The sequence below is a fragment of the Manis pentadactyla genome, chromosome 9 (genome assembly GCF_030020395.1).
Source record: "Manis pentadactyla isolate mManPen7 chromosome 9, mManPen7.hap1, whole genome shotgun sequence".
Lineage (NCBI taxonomy): Eukaryota > Metazoa > Chordata > Mammalia > Pholidota > Manidae > Manis > Manis pentadactyla.
The window spans coordinates 14769439-14791154 of NC_080027.1; the positions used below are offsets into that span (position 1 = coordinate 14769439).

The 21716-nt window shown below is 44.5% G+C and overlaps 3 protein-coding genes across 12 annotated transcripts; 1 reads left to right on the forward strand and 2 right to left on the reverse strand.

The window, feature by feature from the left end:
- Positions 1 to 551: 551 nt before the first annotated feature.
- On the reverse strand, positions 552 to 3934 carry POLR2G (RNA polymerase II subunit G). Of its 2 annotated transcripts, none has more exons than XM_057506968.1 (8): positions 3779 to 3934; positions 3533 to 3642; positions 2519 to 2678; positions 1604 to 1654; positions 1432 to 1497; positions 1256 to 1327; positions 1024 to 1057; positions 552 to 769 (listed from the first exon to the last, which is right to left on the reverse strand). In XM_057506968.1, the coding sequence occupies exons 1-8, from the start codon at positions 3788 to 3790 to the stop codon at positions 567 to 569; spliced, it is 708 nt and encodes a 235-aa protein (XP_057362951.1). In that variant the 5' UTR covers positions 3791 to 3934; the 3' UTR covers positions 552 to 566. The 2 variants fall into 2 exon arrangements, with proteins under 2 accessions (XP_057362951.1, XP_036782130.1); XM_036926235.2 differs by having other exon boundaries at positions 600 to 817.
- A 3343-nt stretch (positions 3935 to 7277) lies between these two features.
- ZBTB3 (zinc finger and BTB domain containing 3) lies at positions 7278 to 13686 on the forward strand. Its single transcript, XM_057506969.1, is given in 4 exon segments — positions 7278 to 7317; positions 7735 to 9297; positions 9299 to 12309; positions 12565 to 13686. Coding segments are annotated over 2 exon segments (1551 nt in total). The 5' UTR covers positions 7278 to 7317; positions 7735 to 7785; the 3' UTR covers positions 9338 to 12309; positions 12565 to 13686.
- Positions 13687 to 14016: 330 nt separating this feature from the next.
- Positions 14017 to 21697, reverse strand: TTC9C (tetratricopeptide repeat domain 9C). 9 transcript variants are annotated; one of them, XM_036926211.2, is made up of 4 exons: positions 21544 to 21696; positions 20020 to 20274; positions 15405 to 15587; positions 14017 to 14365 (listed from the first exon to the last, which is right to left on the reverse strand). In XM_036926211.2, exons 2-4 carry the CDS (start codon positions 20255 to 20257, stop codon positions 14271 to 14273), a joined length of 516 nt encoding a protein of 171 aa, XP_036782106.1. In that variant the 5' UTR covers positions 20258 to 20274; positions 21544 to 21696; the 3' UTR covers positions 14017 to 14270. The 9 variants fall into 9 exon arrangements, with proteins under 9 accessions (XP_036782106.1, XP_036782096.1, XP_057362953.1 ...); XM_036926201.2 differs by lacking the exon at positions 21544 to 21696 and adding an exon at positions 20915 to 21058; XM_057506970.1 differs by lacking the exon at positions 21544 to 21696 and adding an exon at positions 20836 to 20854.
- Between the last annotated feature and the right edge of the window lie 19 nt (positions 21698 to 21716).

The window sequence follows — 21716 nt, forward strand, 5'->3', positions numbered from 1 at the left end:
GCAGCAAACAGACAAGCTGGAAAAGGGTATTTGATGGTAGACAAATAGTATTGCAATAACACAGTGAAAGGAGGGTAGCAGGTTTGTTTAACCTTATAGTCATTTCATGTATTTTTGTTGTTACCTTAATGAGATTATAAACCTTTTCACATCTTCAGTTCAGCTGAGTATGGTGACTGATTGGCAAATGAAGACCACTGTTATTTATGAACCCACTGTAGGAAGGCTGGGACCCTGCAATCTGGGTCATTACTACTGTCTTGTTTACCTCTTCCTACGTGCTATCTCCTCTACCCTCTTTCCCAGACATATCCCAGTTATTTTTAGGGGTGGGGGAAGGGCAGATATTCTGGAATTAGATTAGGACTCAGAGTGGCTCTAATGAAGGTATCACTTGCAGGAAGCCAAGCCCCACCATCAGTGCCTTCCCTTCAACAAGATCAGCTTCAGGCCTTGGCAAAAGGGTTAGTCACATCCCCTGGGGGCTGACACTAGTTGAGGCATCAGGCCAAGAAAAGAGAAGCTAGCAAGCAACTGGCCCTGCAGCCTTTTTGAAAGAGTTGATCTTAGCAAATAAAGATCCCCTGATAACACTTCCATGAGAACCAAGGATGGTTTTTATAGTTAGGACACACAGTAAAAATTTGGGAGTGGCTCTGAAGCCACAAGAAGAGCCCGATGTCTTCTGGGTACAGGAACCTTCCTTGCCTCCACCACAGCAGCCAGACTGTGCCTCTGGATAACATGGGAAGCGTGACGGTCACATCTCCTAGAAGGACCAAACAAGGTAGGAGGCCCCATGCTCAGCTCACAAGCCCTGCGAGAACAGGACAAGCACATCAGTTAGACCCAGAGCTCGGGACAGCCGTGACCATGTACTTCCCATCCAAGGGGCACATATACTGGATCTTCCAAGTAGATAGCATGAGAGCTTTTTCCATGTGTGACTCAGGCACTAAATCCCACCTCCATCCCAACGCCTTCTCTAGGGAACACCCCTGGCAGGCATGATTAGGCACTTACCCAAGTAATCGTCCATCAGGGAGCCAATAGCAAACTGCAGAAGGGAGGAAATGAAAAGGAAATGAAGTCCAAGCAAGCACAGAACTACCTCCCAACCCCCAGCCCCAGGCTTTCTACCCACCCAACCCCCATTCCTGGCAGAAGAGCACAAAACTCCCAGGAACTCTGGGTGGTAAGAACTAAACAGTTCCCAGCTCTGCCTCGTATAGGCAGGGAAGCAGGCAAGACTCACAATGTCATTCTTGTCCACACGGGTCCCCACAATCTTCAGTCGGATCTCGTCATCCTGCTGAATCACGATGTCCTGGGGAAGGGGTAACAACACACTCAGAAACCCCCAGGCCAATAGTCCTCTTCAGAGTGGCTCATTCCCTCCTCCCTCTCACTGACTTCTTCCTACCCACTCACCTCATCCATTGTCTTGTAACACGGTGGGTTGGAGTTAGGATCAAACTCCATCTCTGATGGGATGGACTGAAAGGAAAGTGAGGCTGGGTTAGCACTTTAAACGGACACTTCAGCAGACGGTCATGAAAGGGCATCTCTGCCCTATAGCTCCCCCCAGCACATGCAGACTTACATGTCGAGAGATGAAGCAGGACATAGGTCCAATTTCTGTGAAGAGTCCAACCTATAAGGAAAACTAGTGACTTCACAGCTTCTTCTCTCCCTCAAAGTCTTCTAAGCCTCCCATCTCCCATCTTTATCTGATTCTTAATAATATTCTTCAGTTTGGAAGCCACTCTGGATTGTAGCATCTGCTTGTTTTCATGTCCCTTTTTTCAAGCTTTCATTCTAAGTTAAGCAAATACCGTTCAGCCTTGAACAACAAAGGGGTTAGGGACACTGACCCTCCACACCATCAAATAACCACATATGACTTTTGACTTCCCCAAAACTTAACTAATAGCCTACTGTTGATCAGAAGCCTTACATATAATAATCAGCACATACCCTGTATGTTACTATGTGTTATATACTGTAGTCATACCATAAAGTAAGCTAGGGCAAAGAAAATTATTCTCCCAAATTGTCACAAGTATCCAAAAATTTTTTCCAATATATTTATTGGAAAAAAGCTGCATATAAGTGGACCTGTGCAGTTCAAACCAGTGTTATTACAACTGTATAGTGTGGAAGTACAGCATTGAGGCCTTGTCAGTCCAGGATTTGAACACTTGTAGGTCATGTGACTTAGCTTCTTCAAGCTTAAGTTTCTATAAAAAAGGATAAAAGCACCCACCTCAGAGAGTCACTGTGAGGCTTTGCACATTACCTGGCCCACAGTAACTATGCAACAACAAAGGCTACTGTCATTATGACTGTTAATACTGACTTACCTGCCTCACTACCATACCCTTAGAAAGTGGCAAAACCGAAGCACAAAGAAATGATGGGCCAGGAACACAGAGTTAGCAAGTAGAGTTGGGACCCATACCACATCTTCTGAGGGACCACCCCACTGAGGGACCGCCAGCCCTATGCAGGGTCTCACCTTGTTGACCTGAGTGACAACCGCATCCACGACCTCTCCTTTAAAGGGCCGGAAAACAATGGCCTTGTACTTAACAGGATAAAGGACAAAGCCTCGGCCGGGCTGGATCACACCAGCACCAATATTGTCAATGGTGGTAACTGCAATTACAAAGCCATACCTGCAAGGAGGACGAGAACAAGAAAGGTACTGTGTGTGGAAAGGCCTCTAAAAAGTATCTGCAACAAGAGCCAGTGAGCCTGGGGGTTGGGGGACAAAACAAAGAGAGGTAGATGCATCCCTGACCCCAGAGCTTAATGACCAAGAGGGAAGACAGGGCACAGTATCAACAAACGCTACTGTCAGAATTTCATGACAAATGTCCAAAAAGGCTGCAGTCTTTCAGCCAAGCGACCTCACTCTTTGGGATGCCTCAGAATCCCCTGAGAGGAACTTATTGAAATGTAGATTCCCAGCCGGTCCCCAGAGTCTTGATTCTGTAGGAATGAGATGAGGCTCAGAAACTTTTATGTTCAAGAAACACCTAAGTTTTCTGATGATGGAGAACCAAATATTTCGTAGCCCCGGGCTCAACCCTGCTCATTCATAGCACTATGTGAAATGCCCCTCTGTGTTGAGCCCAGAGATGTGCCAAGCCAGGTCCATGGGCAGAGGGAATAGAGAAAAAAAGCAGGTTCAAAGAGGGAGAAGAGGCACGATGCTATTAGCCTGGGAGCTCCATGAGTGGTGCCTTCACTCTATCTCGTTCACTGTACTGTTCCCAGGGGCCAACACAGCAGGAGCTTCCGAATGTTTGCGGAGTAAATGAATGACCAGTCTCAGCTGAGAGAAGGCTTGTGCTCCAGCTTTTTAGAGGGCGCCGTGGGAATCGAAAGCAAAAAGCAACGGACGCCTGGGGAGCCTGGGAGGGTGAGAGGGTTCCGCGGAATAGGCGGCAGGACCTTACAAGATGAGGAGTTGGGGAGGGACTGCAAGCCCGCGGTGCCGTGTGCGCACCTACCAGGCTGCACTCACTTGCCGGTGCAGGTCCCCTCCACCTCGGTGAAGAGCTTCTGCTTCACCGTGTTGAGCAGGTTGGGGCCAAAATAGCGCGGGTGCAGCAGGATCTCGTGCTCCAGGGAGATCTGCGGGGAAAGTGGATGGAGACCAGGCAAGGCACGGCAGGGTCACGGGGCGAGAAGCGGCCGGCGCCTTCTCCCGGCGCCCCGCTTCGCTCCTCCCCGCGACCCTGCCCTTGCCACCATCCCCTGCCTGGCTCACATGGTAGAACATCTTCCCAGAAGAGGCAGGAGAGGGAGGAGGCAGGACAGCGGCCCAATCACCCCCGCAGGGTAGGAGAGCCACTAGCTCCGCCGGAAACACACTGAGACCCGCCAAGCCGACTTCCGGGCCTGCCCAAGTGGGAGGACTCCGCCCCTTCCGCACACCCAATTGGGCCGCGCTGTGGTGCGCGCGGAATCCAGGAAGCGCCCACCAGCTGTCAAACCGCCACTCTCCCATAAAGTAGCAGTGCCTGGCCTAAATTAAGTGTTAACTAAGTACTTTTAAACGGAATTAATTAATTAATTAAAGCATAAATAAAGCGCTTTAGCAGAGTGCATTCACTCAGCAAACGTGAAGATTTCTTTCACCAGTAAGCATAGTAACTGTTCTTACTTAATCCTGTCAACCCAAAATTGTCGTGGGGGCAATAATTAAGCAAAAGCGTTTATTTGGATCAAAGACTTGCAATTTGGGGTGCACTTATCTGCGCAGGAACCCAAATGGTGTCCCACTAGGGTGCAAAAATCAGGAGTTGTTAAAGCAAAAACGGAATGCTTGTATACATTGTTTACAAAAAATTTTGATTTGTGTTGACAGCAGAAAGCTAATCTTAGCTAAACATAATTTGTTGCTAAGGCTATTACTAAGCAAAAGTCTGTTACTGTAACAAGTTTCAGGTATTCTTGTAGAATACTTGGAATTTTTGCGATTTGGCACAGTTCACGAGTTCGTGATTCTACCCAGTAACAACATGCGTATAGATCATGGCTGCCCAGCATCATTTTAAAACCATTTAAAATTTCACATATTTTTTCATGTACCGTAAAATCTGTCTATGCTTTTATCCAAAGAAGTAAAAGTCTTTATCCAACAACAAAAAAAATTCTGACTGATCCTCTAGAAAGATGTGTCCTGGTATACCATAGATCTGTGTATCCCAGGGTTGGGGTATATGTACCCCAGTTTTGAGAAGCAAAGTTGTGCCTGCTTAATGGTGCTCCTCGGGGAGAGTGGCTGAAATCTAGTGCACACTTGGCTCATTAAGCTTTGATAGCCACTAATCTGCACTGACCAGAAAGACACCTTTTTCAGATTTCCATAGAGGTTAAAAAAGCTGTAATTAAAAAAAATCTAGATGCAATATGCATGGCAATCCCAGAGTGTGTCAAGTACAGTCTCTGTACCCAAACTTAGACTCATCTTCATTCTGATGGCTTCTGAACCTGTAGAAATGATTGTGTAAGCTTCCCGAACAGCCTGTGCTCCTTACTGCTTAGCAACTCCAGCAGCCCTCTACCCTACTGAAGATTTTCCCTCCAGTCCCCTGGCTTAGATACTGTGAATAAAATGAGAGTTCCTGTGGCCAGGATTCTCACCTGGCTCTGGTTGACTGGCTCACTGCACACCTGCGGGCAATACATGGCTGTTGACTCTATATAAAGAGCTCCACCCAGTGCTCTGTGCGCGACTCGGTAGCAGAGCTGCAAGTCTGCGGGAGAGCCAAGCAGAGGCTGGAGTGGTGGCAGCGCCGAGGACAGAGGCCTAGAGGACAGAGGGGCCCAGAGGCAGAGACCGGCTTGCTGCCTGCAGACTCGCTCTGAGTGAACGGGATTCTAGTGACTGACCTGCCACCTGGAAATAAAGTTGGGTATAACCCTTTCACCCCAAGAACGTTTTGCTGTCAATTCCTTTGGTCACACTGAATCCATAGCGAACTTGCCCAGGGCTGAAACCCACTGGCAAGACAGATACCACCTATACCCTGATGACATGTCCAACGTATATCTCCAGGCCATTGTTTCCCGATTTTCAGGCTCACAAATGTAACGGACTAAAGGAAAGTTTTACTTAAAAAGTCAGAAATAGAACTCAATTTTCTTCCTCCATTGTCCCCATCTCAGAAAATGACTGTCATCCACCACTGCTCATGCTAAAATTCTTCTTTTCTCTTGTTCCTCATCTCCTATCCTAATTTTAGCAAATAGTTGGCCCAGCACTTTCTCTGTAGCTCCACCACCACCACTGCTCTTGGCTGGCCATCATCATCTCTTATAGGACCATTTCTATAGTTTCCTCTGTGTTCCCACTTTGATCCCCCATGGTACCTTCTCCAGAGAGCAGCCAGGATAATAAACAAGAATCATAGCAAAACACTCCCCTGCTTAAAACCCACCAATGGCTTCCCATTATACTCAGAATAAAATACAATACTCCCCAGCATGGCCAGTGAACTCCCATGCCTACTTTCTTGTGTGGGGCCAGATTTTTTTCATATAATCAAAACAGTATCTCGTAATCTTGAAAATAGAAGCAGGTGTGAGAATCCAGCTGTCTTCTATTAAGGCAGACATTAAATGAATTTGGAAAAATAAACACCGCTACTTAAACTGCATATTTTTTGGTTTTAGAAGATATATTTTTCATTAAAACGTGAAAATATTATGTTAGTTTTAGTTCCTATACAATAAATACTGTATGGCTTGGAAGAGTATCTTGAAGAGGTGGGGTCTCAAGCTGAGGCCAGTGTAGCCAGCACACCTCTAGTACAAGGATCGAGGGTAGATGAACTGTCCCTAATTCTGATTATGTCTCAGTTGGAGGGCTTGGCTGCAGATAAAGTCGAGATGCTTAGTGTGGTGGGTGAAGAGGTGAACTGTGGTGGAGGGCACTAAGTTACTCCTGTGATAATAACCCTGCCCACACATTGCCCTGGTCAGAGAAGAGGCAGGTTATCACTGACTACCAACTTAAGCCCTTTCCTCTGACTGCCTAGGGACTCTAAAAGACTTTTTCAGAAGTAGCCACACTCTTTATCCTCTTGTCCTAGGACATTTCAGGGCCTCGAGCCCACTCCCTACCTTCCCATTAGTACTTGCCAAGTACACTCCGCAGAGACGGACACTCCAATATATTAATTGTAAATAGACAATAGAGTTCAGGCTAGGAACACTAGGATGGCATTGATGTAGCTGCTAGTTCTATAACAGCACCGTTCCTGAGACAGAAGCCTGGAACCATCAGATTAGGGGGAGTGAAGCAGTGGGGCATCTTGAACTTGTGAGAAAGGGACTTTCAAGAGACAACTGCAGTTCACCGAGGTGGTGCTACTGTCCACGGTTATGGCAGAGCCAAGTCTAGGAACCTGGCCTCCGGGACCCCACACGGTTTGTGGTTCTTTTTCTCGATCACGCTGCAGCGGTGACGACGTGCTGGCGGCTAAGCAACAACACTCCGCCCACTGGCGAGCGCCCTGGGCTACCTAGAGCTGGTCCCCGCCCTCCTACCACCTCAGGTAGAGGGAGAAACTCGGCCAATCAAAAGGGCTCAGAGGCAAAGAAGGTGGGACGAGGAAAAGTTTAGGACAGGAGAGCTAACCAATCCACGCCTACGTGCCTGAGCGACGGCCAGTAGCACCCACTGGGAAACGCCGCTCAGACCGCGGTGAACCAACTCGTGACGAGCGAAGCAAACTTGAGCCAATCAAAGCTGAGAAGGTGGGGAAGGGCGGAGTCCTCCCGGTGGCTGCACGGTGATGGGTGAGGATCAGCTTTCTCTGCTAGTTCCCATTCTAGGACTTCTAAATCCCTGAAATGCGAGAGAGAGACGCTCAGGGAATTCCCGGAGTGGGGAGTAGAGGTATCGCCTGGGAAGTCCTGGAAGAGAAAGAAACTCTCAATTGGAGGAGCTGTTGGAACCTACCGGGTGGGCACCCCGGAAGCCGGGGCGGGGCTTGTGTGGCCAGGGGCGGGGCCTTCTGCTACGGTTAGGCTGAGGGGGTGGAGCCAGAAAGAGACTGGCTGTGACCTCGGAGAACGAAGGGTAGTAATTTAAGCGAGTGTCTTGGCATAAGGACGGTATTGCCAGAGGCTTTGGGGTGGCAAGTAATAGGTCAGGGCTGACTTTAAGGTTGCCGGGGAGGTTACCTGCCCTAACCCACTGTCCTCTTTTCCCAGGGTGCCACTGGTGGGGACCTCTCTAGGGTCCTTTTCCCATCGTGGGGTGCTATGGAGTTCCCAGAACACAGTCAGCAGCTGCTGCAGAGCCTCCGAGAGCAGCGGGCCCAGGGTTTTCTCTGTGACTGCACTGTGATGGTGGGTAGCGCCCAGTTCTTGGCCCATCGGGCTGTGCTGGCCTCCTGCAGCCCATTCTTCCAGCTTTTTTATAAAGAGCGGGAACTGGATAAGAGGGATCTGGTGTGTATCCACAATGAGATTGTCACGGCCCCAGCCTTTGGGCTGCTTCTGGACTTTATGTATGCTGGCCAGCTGGTCTTGAGAGGGGATACCCCTGTGGAGGATGTGCTGGCAGCTGCCAGCTACTTGCACATGAATGATATTGTGAAGGTGTGCAAGCGGCGGCTGCAAGCCCGGGCTCTGACAGAGGCAGACAGTACCAAGAAAGAGGACACCAACTCACAGCCCGCCTTGGAGTTTTTGTCCACCACTTCCCGTGGCCCACAGCCTTCACTGGGAACAGAGACTTCAGGCCACTGGGGTAAAGGGGAATGGAAAGGACCTGCTGTCTGTCCTCCAGATGAGCCACAAGTGCCTGGTGGAGCTGACACTACCCAGCCTGGTGTGGAGGTTGACTCACTGCATCTACAGGCACCTCCTCCATCAGTGGTTGATGTCCCTCTTGCCAGCCCCAGTAGCTCTACAGAGACCATTCCTGCAAACTACTTCTCTTCTGGCCTTCCAGCAGTTTCATTGGATCCACTGGCTCCCCTTGATGTGGGTTCTGAGAGTCTGAGGGTGGTGGAACCGCGGGGTACTAGAGGCCCATTGCAAAGCTCCTATCCCCCAGCTTCAGCTACAGCCCCAGTCCCAGCCCCACTTCCATCCCAGGCTCCAGCCCCAGTGGAAGCTGAGCTGGTTCAGGTTAAAGTAGAAGCCATTGTGATTTCTGACGAGGAGCCCGACATGCCAGAGGACCAGCCTCAGGATCCTGAGGGATTGTTCCCACCTGGAGGAGCAATGTATGGTGGCCAGCCCCACCAGCCAGAGGCTTTTGAGGAACCACGGGCAGCAGGACTGGAGGAGGTGGGACCAAGTGACCACTTCCTGCCCCCAGATCCTCACCTACCCTACCATTTGCTGCCAGGTTCAGGGCAGTATCATCGAGGACTGGTGACCTCACCCCTGCCTGCTCCCCCGGTGCTGCATGAGCCACTTTACCTGCCTTCTGAGTATGAAGCAGCCCCAGGAAGCTTTGGGGTTTTTACTGAGGATGTTCCCACTTGCAAGACATGTGGGAAGACCTTCTCATGCTCTTACACACTACGGCGACATGCCACAGTGCACACGCGTGAGAGACCCTACGAGTGCCGCTACTGCCTGCGCAGCTACACGCAGTCAGGGGACCTGTATCGCCACATCCGCAAGGCTCACAATGAGGACCTGGCCAAACGCAGCAAACTGGATCCAGAGGCTAGCCCCCTCCCAGGAGCGCAGCCCCTCCCTGGCTCCCCAATGGCAGACAAACAGAGCAGTGGTGGAGGGCCACCTAAAGATTCTGTACTTGGCTCCAAAAACTAACATCTGGGGGAGTATGAGCTGATGCTGGGTCTGCTCTTGCCATTGTTAGGGGGCAGCACAGAAGGTTGGAAGCATCTCATTTTCCCTGCTGCGTGACAGAACAAAGATTATGCCCAGGTGGAAGATTCCTACCTTTTCTTTACACAGCCAGATAGCAAGACTTTCTGGGGCAAAGCACCTAAGCCCCACTCTTCTCCAAGGGCACTAGTAACCTCTTCTTGCTCCACATTCTGGACTATAAAGCCAGCCGTGAAAGTTTCTCTTTGAACTAGTATTGGCTGGTTTCTTTCATAAACCTGCATGCTTCCTGATTCTTCCATACAGCTCCTTCAGATCTTACAGTAATCTAACATCTGTACTTGGGGGTGAGATGGGGATCAGGTTGTTTATATGAAAAAAGTGAGACAGGCAGAGGGCAGTGTAGACTTTGCTTAGGAAAAGTATACAAATTAGGGGATCTACTGCAATTATGGTGTATTTTGGTAGTTTGAACTCTTGTGTACTGGGCTGTCCTGGAGACTTCATACAAATACTTGTTTAATCCTCAACAACTTTGAGATATTGGCCCTCTCCCCCTTTTCTTCCCACAAACAAGAAAACTTGAAACTCAGAAACCAGAATTAACTTTTTCTATGTCACAGTACTAGTTAACGGGCAGGCCAGAATTTGAACCATGGCTGTGGCTTGAGACACCATGCATGCTATGCTGGTTTAAAATATTGTTGATGCTAATTAACTGAGAACAAACTGTTTTCTTCTTTGTCCTTTTGAGTGTTTGGCTTTGCTCCCTTGCCCCTTTACCTCTACTTTCCATGTAGAAAGATCTTTGATTGACTGTCTCAACAATAGATACCGTCTTGATGACTTGTAAGTTTTGTCTACATTTTATGAAGATGAGAAACAGAAAGGCAGAGTCCTTAACTCAGTGGTGGTCGCTGGGGACCAGGCAGGGCTGAGGGTCTGGAAATAATGGGTGCTTGGGAAAACTAAAGCAAGAAACACCAGGTGAGAGAATCTTACAGGTCATCTCATCCAACTCCCTCACTTACAAAGTGTGATGACAACCAGAGATCAGATTACTCATTTATAGTCACACAGGTGGTTACTCGCAGCAGAGATAGCAAAGAAATGAGAGGTGGGGAAAAAAAGTTCTAGGAAAGTAAGAGAAGAGTCTGCCCCGGGCTGAAGAGTGGTGCTGTAGGGCAGACCAGAGGGCTCCTTAAAAACCCTTCTCGAGCACATCAGGAGCCCAGTGTGAAAAGAGCAGGACAGATAATTTAGCAAATGGGGAAAGTAAGAATAAATGTTCTGAATTGCTTTTCTTTTTGGGTTTTCCTGTCATATTCAGCACTCTGAACTCTTACTAGTAAGCGACTGTTTTTGAGTTGTAGGAGACAGCTGAGCATCGAATTAGCTCCTTATCTGGGACACCAGGGCAAGCAAAAATTGAGCTTAACATTTTCATGGATGAAATAATGAATTATTTTCTTTATGTTGGAATTACCTTTTAGTTTATATTTCAAGTGGCTGACTGTTTATGCAAATAAATTACTGCCTTAACTCCTTGGTGAAACAAGGCAAGATACCCCCCCCCACACACACACAGTAAGAGCTATTCTTCCGAGTGGAATGCCATTTCCCAAGTTTCTCCTAAATACCAAATCCTAAATCTCAATGCCTAAAAAGAATTAGTTGCCTTTAAAGGATGAATTTTATGGTACACGAGTTATACATATATAAAGAAAGAGAAAAAAAGTTGCCTCAAAACATCAGTTCCTAAAAGGCTTAAGAGTATCTATGTCCACATATATATATATATATATAATGTATATAATTTCTCTGGACAGTCTGAAGAAACCAGTGACTATTGTTATTTGTGTTTAAATGTCTTGCAAATGCCTAACTTCCACCTATGAAGAATGCAGCTCATGCTGAGAACTGAAAGTAAGTGCTTGCTCTTCAGGAGAATCTCATCAAGTAATAGATCCTCTTTAATTAGGTCTTACATGTAAACACAATTAAGGCCGCAGTTGCCTCACTTTATGTATTTGCTAGATGCTAGGAAGAGGTGTGATCAATAGAGAATTTTTTCTAGTTTGCACCATTCTTGATGGGCCCATTCATGGATTCAAGGAACCACAGGTTAGCACATGGAACCTCTAGTCCAGTGCTGGATCCTCTGCTTGCCAGTTGTCAAGCCTCTGCTTGAAAGAAAACTATCCCCAAAGGCAACGTGTTCTATTGTCGGACAATGCTTCCTTATACCGAGCCAAAACTGGCCTTCATTTCTGGGAAGATGGGCCAGGCTCCAGCCTATTAAGGAGTTTCACCCTGAGAAGTTATTTGTTCTTGAGTACAAGCTGTTTTCAAACGACCACCCTTCGCTCTTCAGCTTTAGAGATGTACTCCTAGGGCTTCATTTCTTAACTGGCTATTTTGTAAGTGTATGCATTCATGTGGTATCTAATGTCCCTTCAATTGCCAGACATTTGGCCAAACTTAGCTTCACAAAACTCACCGTTTCAACCCTTCCCATTGGATTTTGATTTTAATTTCTCCAAAGCCAGTGTTTCCAAAGATGCTTTACTTGGACCTATTTTTTTGTAATGTGTTTTATTGTTAAAATGTATTTTATGGGGTTTTTTTTTTTTGGACAAATGATATATGAAGTGTTCTAAAATCCCCTCCCAAATTTTATCAGTAAGCAATTTCAATATGCACCCCTAAAAAAACTCTAGAAAGAAAAAAGACCAAATACCATTATCACACTCAAAAAAATTGACAATAATGCTTGTTCAAATTTCCCTGATAGTTTCATAAAGTTTCTTCAAATCAGAATCCAAAGTAGTCACATTTATTTGGTTGATATCTCTTAAGCTTCTTTTAATCTACAGGCTCCCTTTCTTTTTTCCTTGCAGTTTATTTATAGAAAGAAGAAACTGGGTTGTTCATCTTTGGGTTTCACATCTGGAGTTTGGTGATTACATCCCAAAGGTATCATTTAATATGTTCCTCTGTCCAAAGGTTCCTTTGAAAACACAGATTTAAATAAAAAATTGACAAACTAGAAGTATGGGTAGTATGTAGTTTTGGCAAAATTGTAAGGGTGGTGGATATGAGTTCAGTTCTGAACTGTCCCTTGGGTGCCACCAAAGTATTAACTGTCAGGTCCATCCTGAATGCCTTCTCCTCAATCAAACCCTCAAATCCATTAGAACTGTTAAGGTGAGCAGTCCCCTGTCTCCACAGTACCCTGTGGCTGATTCCTGCAGGATGTGGGCTTGCCAGACCTGCTCCAGACCCCAGACCTTACTGCCTTTGTCCAGTGGCCTTTGAAATAGACTGAAAGGTAAGCCTGACAACTTTGTCTTTAGCAGCATAATAAAAGGATTAGTGTAATACATTTCTCAAATGTTTTTAAATATTTTTTTCTTATTGATGCAGAAGATAGCTTACTGTAACATCAACTCATTTAAAAAAAAAAAAGCAAAACCAGCCCTAAACAAACAGAACATGCAACCATGACATAATTTGTCAACAATCTAGGTTTAGAAATTTAAGAAGCTTGGAAGAAGAATAAAATACTCTACTTTTGTTAGTTCTGTCCTTGGACCTAGATTATTTGGTAGAGAATCTTTTTTGTTGTAAGATGATGGTTTTACTATTTAAGGGTACAGGGAGATACAAAGAGGAGCCTAGCTCACTGGAAGAGGGGGACATTACATAAAGGGAGACTAATTCATTAACACTTGGCAGGACTAAGGTTTTTCTCCTACAATTTATCTGTGGTTATAGGATGGCTAATGACACAGGCTCCTCACTTCCACTCACAAAGGCAGAGGCAGTGCCAAATGGTCTCACCTACTCTGTAGAATTGATACCTTGTGGACACTGTTCACAATGAGCGTGCAGAAAGACAAAAGATCTCCTGGTTGACCTACTGAGCCATGACCGCACCAGATCTGCAGCCTGCACCTGTGCCCAACAAGCTTCCAGAAAGTTACATCAGGTGTTTAAAAGGCACTAAGGAAGAACCCTTCCTCATTTCCATCCTTTGTAAAGAACTGAGCTCTTGCAAAATATAAGGTGACAGGTAAAGAATAGATTTATGTTTTTATCCTGCTCTTACAGCAATGTTTCTATAAGACTTGGTAATCTGTTTTTCCTATGTTTTTTTAGAGAAATGAGCATACTATAGATATGCACCTACTAAAAATTTAAATGTTCCCTTGGGTGTTTTTCTGGCATGAGGGCTGAAAAGTTATTACATAAATACTTAAATGCTTGACTTGACATTTTAAGACAGAAGAGTTTAATGAAAAATAAATAAGTATATTAAAGGTCTGAGTAATAGAAATTACCAAAATAAAAGGAACCAGATAGTTTTGCAGGGGAAAAAGAATCTGATTGTACATGGGATATTAAGAAAAAAATATGGAATCAATAAAAAACAGTTAATTTCAAATCTTTCATTTAAGCCATGTAGGCCAATTTATAATTGTCTAGTTTCACAAAAAAGTATGTATTTCTCTGTTTGACGCCTGTATAACTTTGGCTTTGGGCATCTGAGGAAACAAAGGAAGAGACTCCTTTCTGCCTACCGTATTATTTCATCCTCTGCTAGCCTTCACTGTATATGAATACATCTAACAATATCCACAACTAAAATCTATGCCACAGATAGGATTGGTCCCACCCATAGCTGATGAATGTTTTCTGGTTTGATTTCTCAAGGCAAATGTCCCCTGGGACACCACGTATTAAAGGCTTATACAAATACATAGATGGACAGACAAAACGAGACACCGAGTGTGTGAGTGGTAAAGTCTGTGCAGAACTAGAAACAGAAATCCACCTGGGTCAGAGGTATAGTTTCTCTTCTGAGTCTCAGGTTTCCCCTCAATGGGTCTTTAATGGTTCATCTAAGTTCAGGTGGAGGAGCATCGTTCTTCTTGCTAACCAAACATGCCCAGGTACAGCTGCTGCTCTTTCCGATGGTAGCTACTGAGCTCCTCCTGTGTTAGCTGGAGGTACCGCCGGACACTGGCATCTTAGAATAGGGCAAAGAAGGCAGTTAGAGACGGACGATAATCTGCACCTTGGGGCAGAAGAGGATTGTTAATATTCTTTCATTCCTTTAAATCTTTCTAAGATCTGAATATATTACAACTATCCTAGGCAATAGGAAATGCCATTCATTAATACCACTTTGAATTAAAAAAAAAATCTCTGTACAGCCCTGGGCTGACTGCTAATGTAATGATGAAAAGGAATTTGAAGAAGTTATTGTCAGAGAGCCTCTAAAGATACTGTATGTGGGTGGCAGTTAATCCATGTACTTGAAGGTAGAAAACGTGAATGAATGGCTCATATTTTCTGTCTTTATTAATTCAGAGTGGCTTTCCCCTTCATTTGAAGAGATTTTGCTGCATTGTTATACATTTGGAGAACCTCTACTTTTAGCATCTAGAATCTGCTCTAAGCCAGGGTGCAAAACAAGACAATTTTAAGTACTGAACCACCAACAAAGGAATGAGTCTATCATCTGCGGTATCCTTTTTGCCTTAGAAACAGAGTACTAAGTCTCAAATTTTCTCTCAGTAGGCCTGCCCTTTTTCTAGGTCATACCTGGGGTTAGCTGAGCTGAGCTAAAGGATAGAATGATAGTTAAAGCAAAGGCCAGACCCCAGCTGGAGAGCTGGCAGAAATGAGGATTCTAAACATTATTCATTGGAATCCAGATTCTAATTCAGTCACAATCTAGGAACTGAAACTGGAAAAACAATGCTTTAAAATCTTTTACTGAGGATATATATATATATATATATATTATATGCCTGTTTAAGCACAAATATTTTTGGAGAATATACAATATTGCTTTCCTGTGGGGGCAAGAATCCAAGAGTAGAAGAAGGCCTATTCATCAAACACATTTTTATACTTTCTGAATTTCGAACCACATGAATGTATTTCAACTAAAAAATTCAATAAAGTGAGAAAGTAAAATAAAATAAAACTTGCTTCCACAGATACCACCTCACCAGGACAATTTTATTTGTCCTTCCCATTTCAATACCCTTCCCTCTTACCTTTCGGCTGCCTATGGACAGCAGCCAGGAGGTAGTGCTGGGCCTGGTCATAGTCCTGCAGATGGAAAAAGGCCACTCCAGCCCTATACAAGGCCTTGGCATTATCAGGCTGTCGTTCCAGGACTTTCTGACTGTACTCTTTCACTCGTTCGTAGTTGACTGGCTCCATCTGAAGGAGACAGGCTGACGGGGCCAAATGAAAAGAAGAGAGGAGGGGGAGGGTCTAATTACACTAAGCCCCACTGGCCAATTCAAGGCAGTACCAAACAAGATGGTTATCAACAACATTCACTCAGCCAACAAATATACTTCAGCATCTACCAGTACCATTCTTCTACGCAGCGGGGATCTGCAGTGAATAAAAGCTTTACCTACCTTATAACCTATTTCGTTATCTACTGTATGCTTACTACGCACCTAGTGTTAGGTTAGGTCCAGATAGAATACAGGTAAAAAATACTTAAATTCATTTAAAATTCTTCATTATTGTGTCTTTTCTACCCAAGGCTCTCTATTTTGAATATCCCAGTTCGACATTCTTGTACTGCAGCTTTGTAAACAGTTGACATTAATTGTGTGAGGACACAGTTGTGCCATGTGCTTGATAAACATCTTGTTCCATATTCTTACCCACCCTCTGAAATTGGTGTTCCTACTCCATTTAACAGATGAAGAAATCAAGGCTGAGAGAGGTAAACTTGTTTACTCAAAGTAAACTTGTCCAAGATCCCACAGCATCTAGGTAGAATGAGTAGGAAATCTGAACCAAGAGTAGTGACTATAGCATCTTACTACACTGATGGACTGTAACTGTAATGGGGTGTGAAGGGGGACTTGATAATAGGGGTGAATGTAGTAACCACAATGTTGCTCATGTGAAACCTTCATAAGATTGTATATCAATGATACCTTAAAAAAAAAAAAAAGAAATCTGAACCAAGGACTCTCTAATTCCAAAATCACCTTGTTCTCGATGATATATTACTTCCCTATTCCCTTGGATTACTTAATAGGACTTCAAAGTACAAATCTGTTTAGGAGGCAATGTTCAGCCTTTCTATAATTAAGAAGGGAAACATGTTCCCTATTTCCTAATTCTGGGAATTAAACACGGTATTACTGAATCACAGTGCTAAGAAGGAATGAGAATCAGAGCTGAGGAAGACTTTAAAGGGTACTGGGTACCCTTCTACAACATTCCTCCCAATTGGTCATAGGGTTTCTACTTTGATATTTCCCCAGTGTTCAACTAATCCATCACTGTACCTTCTCTCAATCAGCTGACAACTAGTTATGGAGCACTGACCACGTACTGGGCAGAACTAAGAGCAGGGGATAAGAGGAATAAGACAGTCATCTTGATGAGTAAATAGAGTTTACGTCCTAGTTCCCAAGCAGGAGGTACACAGCAAACAGATGAATTTTTAAAGCGCTTTGAGGCAAGCAGAACGGTGCTGGGACAGAGAATGAACGATGTCAGAGTGACACGTGAATACAGAAGGCCTCAGTAACTCACAATCACAATTTAAGTTGATCCAGGGGATTGCTGAATCACTGTGATGTACGTTTGAAACCAACATGAGATTGTGTATTAATGACACTTTAATAAAAAATAAAAATAAATTTAATCAAACCTTTAGATCTTAACAGTAAATATGGGGGATAAAGGAACATGCTACATGTCACCACGAGAAAGCAAACAACTAAATGAAGAATGTGAGACACTCCTCAAGACAAATGACCCATCTTTTCCTTAATGGCATCATATAAAAGGGAAAGGGGAACTGTCATTGACCTAAGAAATGAACAACCAAAATGTTTTGAATGGATCTTTGGATTCTGAAGAAACAGCTGTAAAGAAGACAATTTAGAGTCAATGGGGGATTTGAATCTAGACTGGGTATTTTTTGAAACTAAGTAATTATTGCTGATTTTGTTGGAAATGATCGTGGGCATATATAAGTCAATTAGATGTGCATAACAAAGTATTTATGTCTAAAGTGATATGAGTCTGGAATTTGCTTTAAAACTGTCCTGGACAAAAATTCTGTATCAGATTATAATTGTAGAAGATGAGCGTGGTGTCTGAGTGTTCTTTACGCTCTTTTCTCTCCTTTTGTATATGTCTGATGTTTTCCATAGTAAGAAGTGTTTTAAAGATGTTGAAAGAAAGTGTGTCCAGGAGCAGGGCACACAACAATAGGTATATTCAGTTAAAAAAAAAAAAAATACAGAAGGCCTCTTCAGAAAGTGATTTTTGAGCCAAGATCTGAATGACAAGAGTCATTCAAGGGACAGGGTATTCTAGCCTGAGAGCAGAGATCGTACAAGCTGGAAGGTGGAAATACACTTTGCCAATTCAGTGTATGGAGGTGCCAGATCACGTCAGGCCCTGCAGGTAAGGGTCACAGTTTGAATTTTTTCCCCAAGTGTAATGAGAGGCCATTGGAGGATTTTAGGCAGTGACGAGATCTGATTTCCTTTATTTGTAAAACAGAGGTAATCCTAACTACCTCGCAGGCTTTTTGTGATAATATTTTAAATAAACTGCCCAACATATTATAGGTATTCAATAAGTGAAAACTGTTGATTCAGTGAATCTTTAGGGAGCATCCATCAAGCACCCCCAAGCAGAGGCTCTACAGATGGCTAAGCGATAGTTCCCTGCCTTAAGTCCACCTGGAGAGTCAAGATATTTATAAGTACCCAGCTCTAAAACATCTCACTTCCTTGATTTCTGGTCAATTCCCTAATACATATTCTATTCTCTAATACTGGGCAGTATTCTGCAATAAGAACTTAAGCTCTGAAGTTAAGACTGCGCAAGTTTAATTTTAGCTCCACCACTTACTGGTTGTATCACTGTTTCCTTATATCTACCTCAAAGGATTATTGACACTTAAATTAGACCCTCTGTGGAAAGGGCTTAAACAGTGTCTGTCCATGGTATTTCATAAACATCACCTCAATGAACCCTCCCTGACCACTCTCTAAACGTGTACACTGCCATGCCTGTGGCACTCACATTTTTGGCTTTATTCTATTCCACATTGTTACTTCTTTTGTTAATTGTCCATTTCCCTTACACGAACATATGGCCCAAGAAAGTCAAGATCTTTATGTTTTATTGTATGCTGTACCCTCAGACCTCAAGTAATTTCGAATTGAATTAACTGAAACATTAGCTACTTAATTAGTATTATTACTTGCATTTAAGAGTTGCACTGGACACTGTAAAACTAGATTTTCACCAAATCATAGATGATGGGTATTATAGTAAAAAGAAATAAAATTTTAAACATCCATATAAAGTACAAATTCTGACTTGAAAATTTTTAAAGGCCCAAAGAATATTCTATCTAATGCAGAAACAGTGTAATATTCTTATCAATGCTTATTTTTTTTAAGCCATCAGCCTGATTGAAAAAAATTACCAAATCACCCACTACACAGAATGCTTAAGAAACCAAAATAAATAAATAAGTATAAAAACTAACCCTAATAATTTCTGTGGCCTCAACTGGGCCCATTAAAATCTTTTGATATAATTAGCTCTATGGTTATTTTGCCCGGCACAGAGTAGACTTAAGAGGTCTCATTTCTTTGATCAGAAATCCTACTGATACACACTCTGGCATCCATCTCTCATTTAAGGCCACCTGAAGATGGAAGATAGTAGCTATCTAAGACACCATCTAGCTGGCTCATAATAAAGAGGAAAATTTGGAAAAGCTGTCCAAAACATCTAATATGGATGACTTACACCACTATCTAAAGGGAGTGCCTTCTTTCCTATACTTTAAATATTACACACAAAAAATTCTCATTTGTAAGATAAGTTGGTCATAGGGATGGGAGTTCATCATGGAGAATATAGCCAATGATTCTGCAACATCTTCCTGTGTTGATGGATAGTAATCACATTAGTGGGAATAAGGATTTAATAATATGGGAAACTGTTGAACCACCATTGTATGTTTACTTGAAACCAAGATCGTATATCAACCATACTTGAATTTAAAAAATATTAAAGAAACAATGCCCTACACAAAAATTCTCAATTTAACGTTAAGTCGGTCACGGGGATAACAGTATAGCATAAAGAATATAGCCAGTGATTCTGTAACATCTTCCTATGCTGACGGATAGTAACTGCACTAGTGGAAGTGAGGATTTTATAATATGGGTAACTGTTGAACCACTGTGCTGTACATCTGAAACCAATATAAGACTGTACATCAACGATACTTCAATAAAAAAAGAAACAATGCCGTAAACTTAAGTTCAGTATTTTCTCTCTAGCATATAAAATTCACTACACCTATAAGCATCATTTGTGAGTTTGTTGGAAATGCAAATTCGTAGCCCCACACACACCTGAAACGAATGAATAGGAATCTCTGGGGATGGGGCTCAGGAATTTGTGTTTAACACTCTCCAGATGAAGTTTGAGAAGCACTACTCTATAGAAATTCAATTAGAGCCCTACAGATTGTAAATGTATTTCGATTCATGGCAGAATAACTAGACGACAACAGAAACGCAAGTCATTGTTTTTTCCAGATTTTCATGTGCCTGCCTTGATACTCTACCCACCCTTCATCCCTGTTCTTACCAGCCAGATTGTTGTAGCAGTCTGTCTGGGTCGTGTGCAGTATGTTTTCTTGTTCAGGTGTGAGGGTTGGGCCCTGAGGTCCTAGATTAGGTATCGGGGAGGGCAGACTTGGATCTAGCCCCCGCAGCTGAAGCAGAGCTCGATGGTACCTACTCACAGCATCTCGGTACTTCCCTTCCCGGTAACGCTGATTCCCCTTCTCCTTGTACAGCTGAGCCTCTTGCAGGCGCTTCTCCATAACTCTGTAGCCAAGTGCTTTTGAGGAATTGGAAAATGAAAGAGCAACTGAAGCTCTGGGTACGGGAGCAAAATAACTGATATTGGTAGCCAACCTAAAAGGCAGGAAATTACCCTTATCTAGGAGGCCCCACCCAGGGAATGAGCTTCGCTTGTTTCCTACTATAGCCCCTTCTCTCTGCAGTATTCTTCAATCTGTGGAATTGCGGGAAACTAATCAAGGAGAAGATATAGGAATAGTAAAGCCAGAGGTGAAGAAATTTTCTAAAGAGGCGGTTCCAGGCTGAGGATACTCCCCGAAAGAGAAAGTCATACTAGCGTGTCTGGCGTCCGAAAACCGGCGGAATTTGCTTCCTCCTCTCTTTTGGACACACCCCCTGACCTGGAAGTGGAAGGGAGTAGGCGGGAACAACTGCTAAATTTAGAGGGCTTGCCTGTATTCCGGCTATTTATTTTTTGCACGTATTCAACAAGCAGTTGTTGGCGTCTGTGTCAGAAGGTGGGGAGCCGAGGTGAATGCAGCTCGTGCACCCCACCCCACAGGCCGAGACTGACACGGAGGCAAAGCAGCTCACTCGCAAGTCCACAACCACGAGGCCAGTCCCTCAACCTCTGCAAACGCCCAAGTCCGAAAGTCTCGGTGCTTGGCCTTAGGTACGGAAGCACGATGAGGATGCGGCCGACTCTCTCTACAGTTTGGTGTCTAGAGGGTCGCGCGCATTGCGCCGCGCCACCCAATCAGAAGCGGCCCCGGAAAAGTAATCCCGCAGAAACGACCCCGCCTGCCCAGCTTCCCCTGCGGACCAACCCGGAAAAAAAAATCCCTTCAATTTCGCCTATTGGAAAAATTCGAACGATCTCGAATGGCCAATCAGAATTCCAGATGAGATTCAAGTTGGCCAATACGAGAGCGAAAAGGCGAAGTCGTGGTGGCTGTTTCTGGGTAGAAGTTGAGAGATTGAGGATTAAAAAGGGCCCAGTTACTGTATGACTTGCTTTTAAAGAGCCCTTTTGATTACTAACTGGAAAGACAGTGGCTACTGGGTTTTCATGTTGTAACAGCTTTTTTTTTAACCCACAAGAAGCTGCTGCGTGTATAGGCCATAGGGAAAACAGACGAGCGAGCAAGCCCAGAATGCCAGCGCGATAGGAAGTCAGGCGGGAGTAAGGGTGGTGACGGAGTGGAAGGGAGTTACAGGCGGCTGCGCAGAGCCCCGTCTGGAAGTACGGAGATAAGCGCGCACACGTCTCCGTGCTACGAGGCACTTGAGCCCAAGCCAGCCTTACCCGGCTCCGACTCCGGCGCGGCTGCGCGGTGAAACCACCGGTGGCGATTGGCCCAGAGGGTGAGAGGGGGAGGGAGGAAAAGGGAGGGAAGTTCGTTGTCCTCACCCGCCTGCCCGCGGCGGGGGAACCGAGGGGGCCGGAAGAGAAGCCGCTCCTCGCTGGGTTGTTTTGGG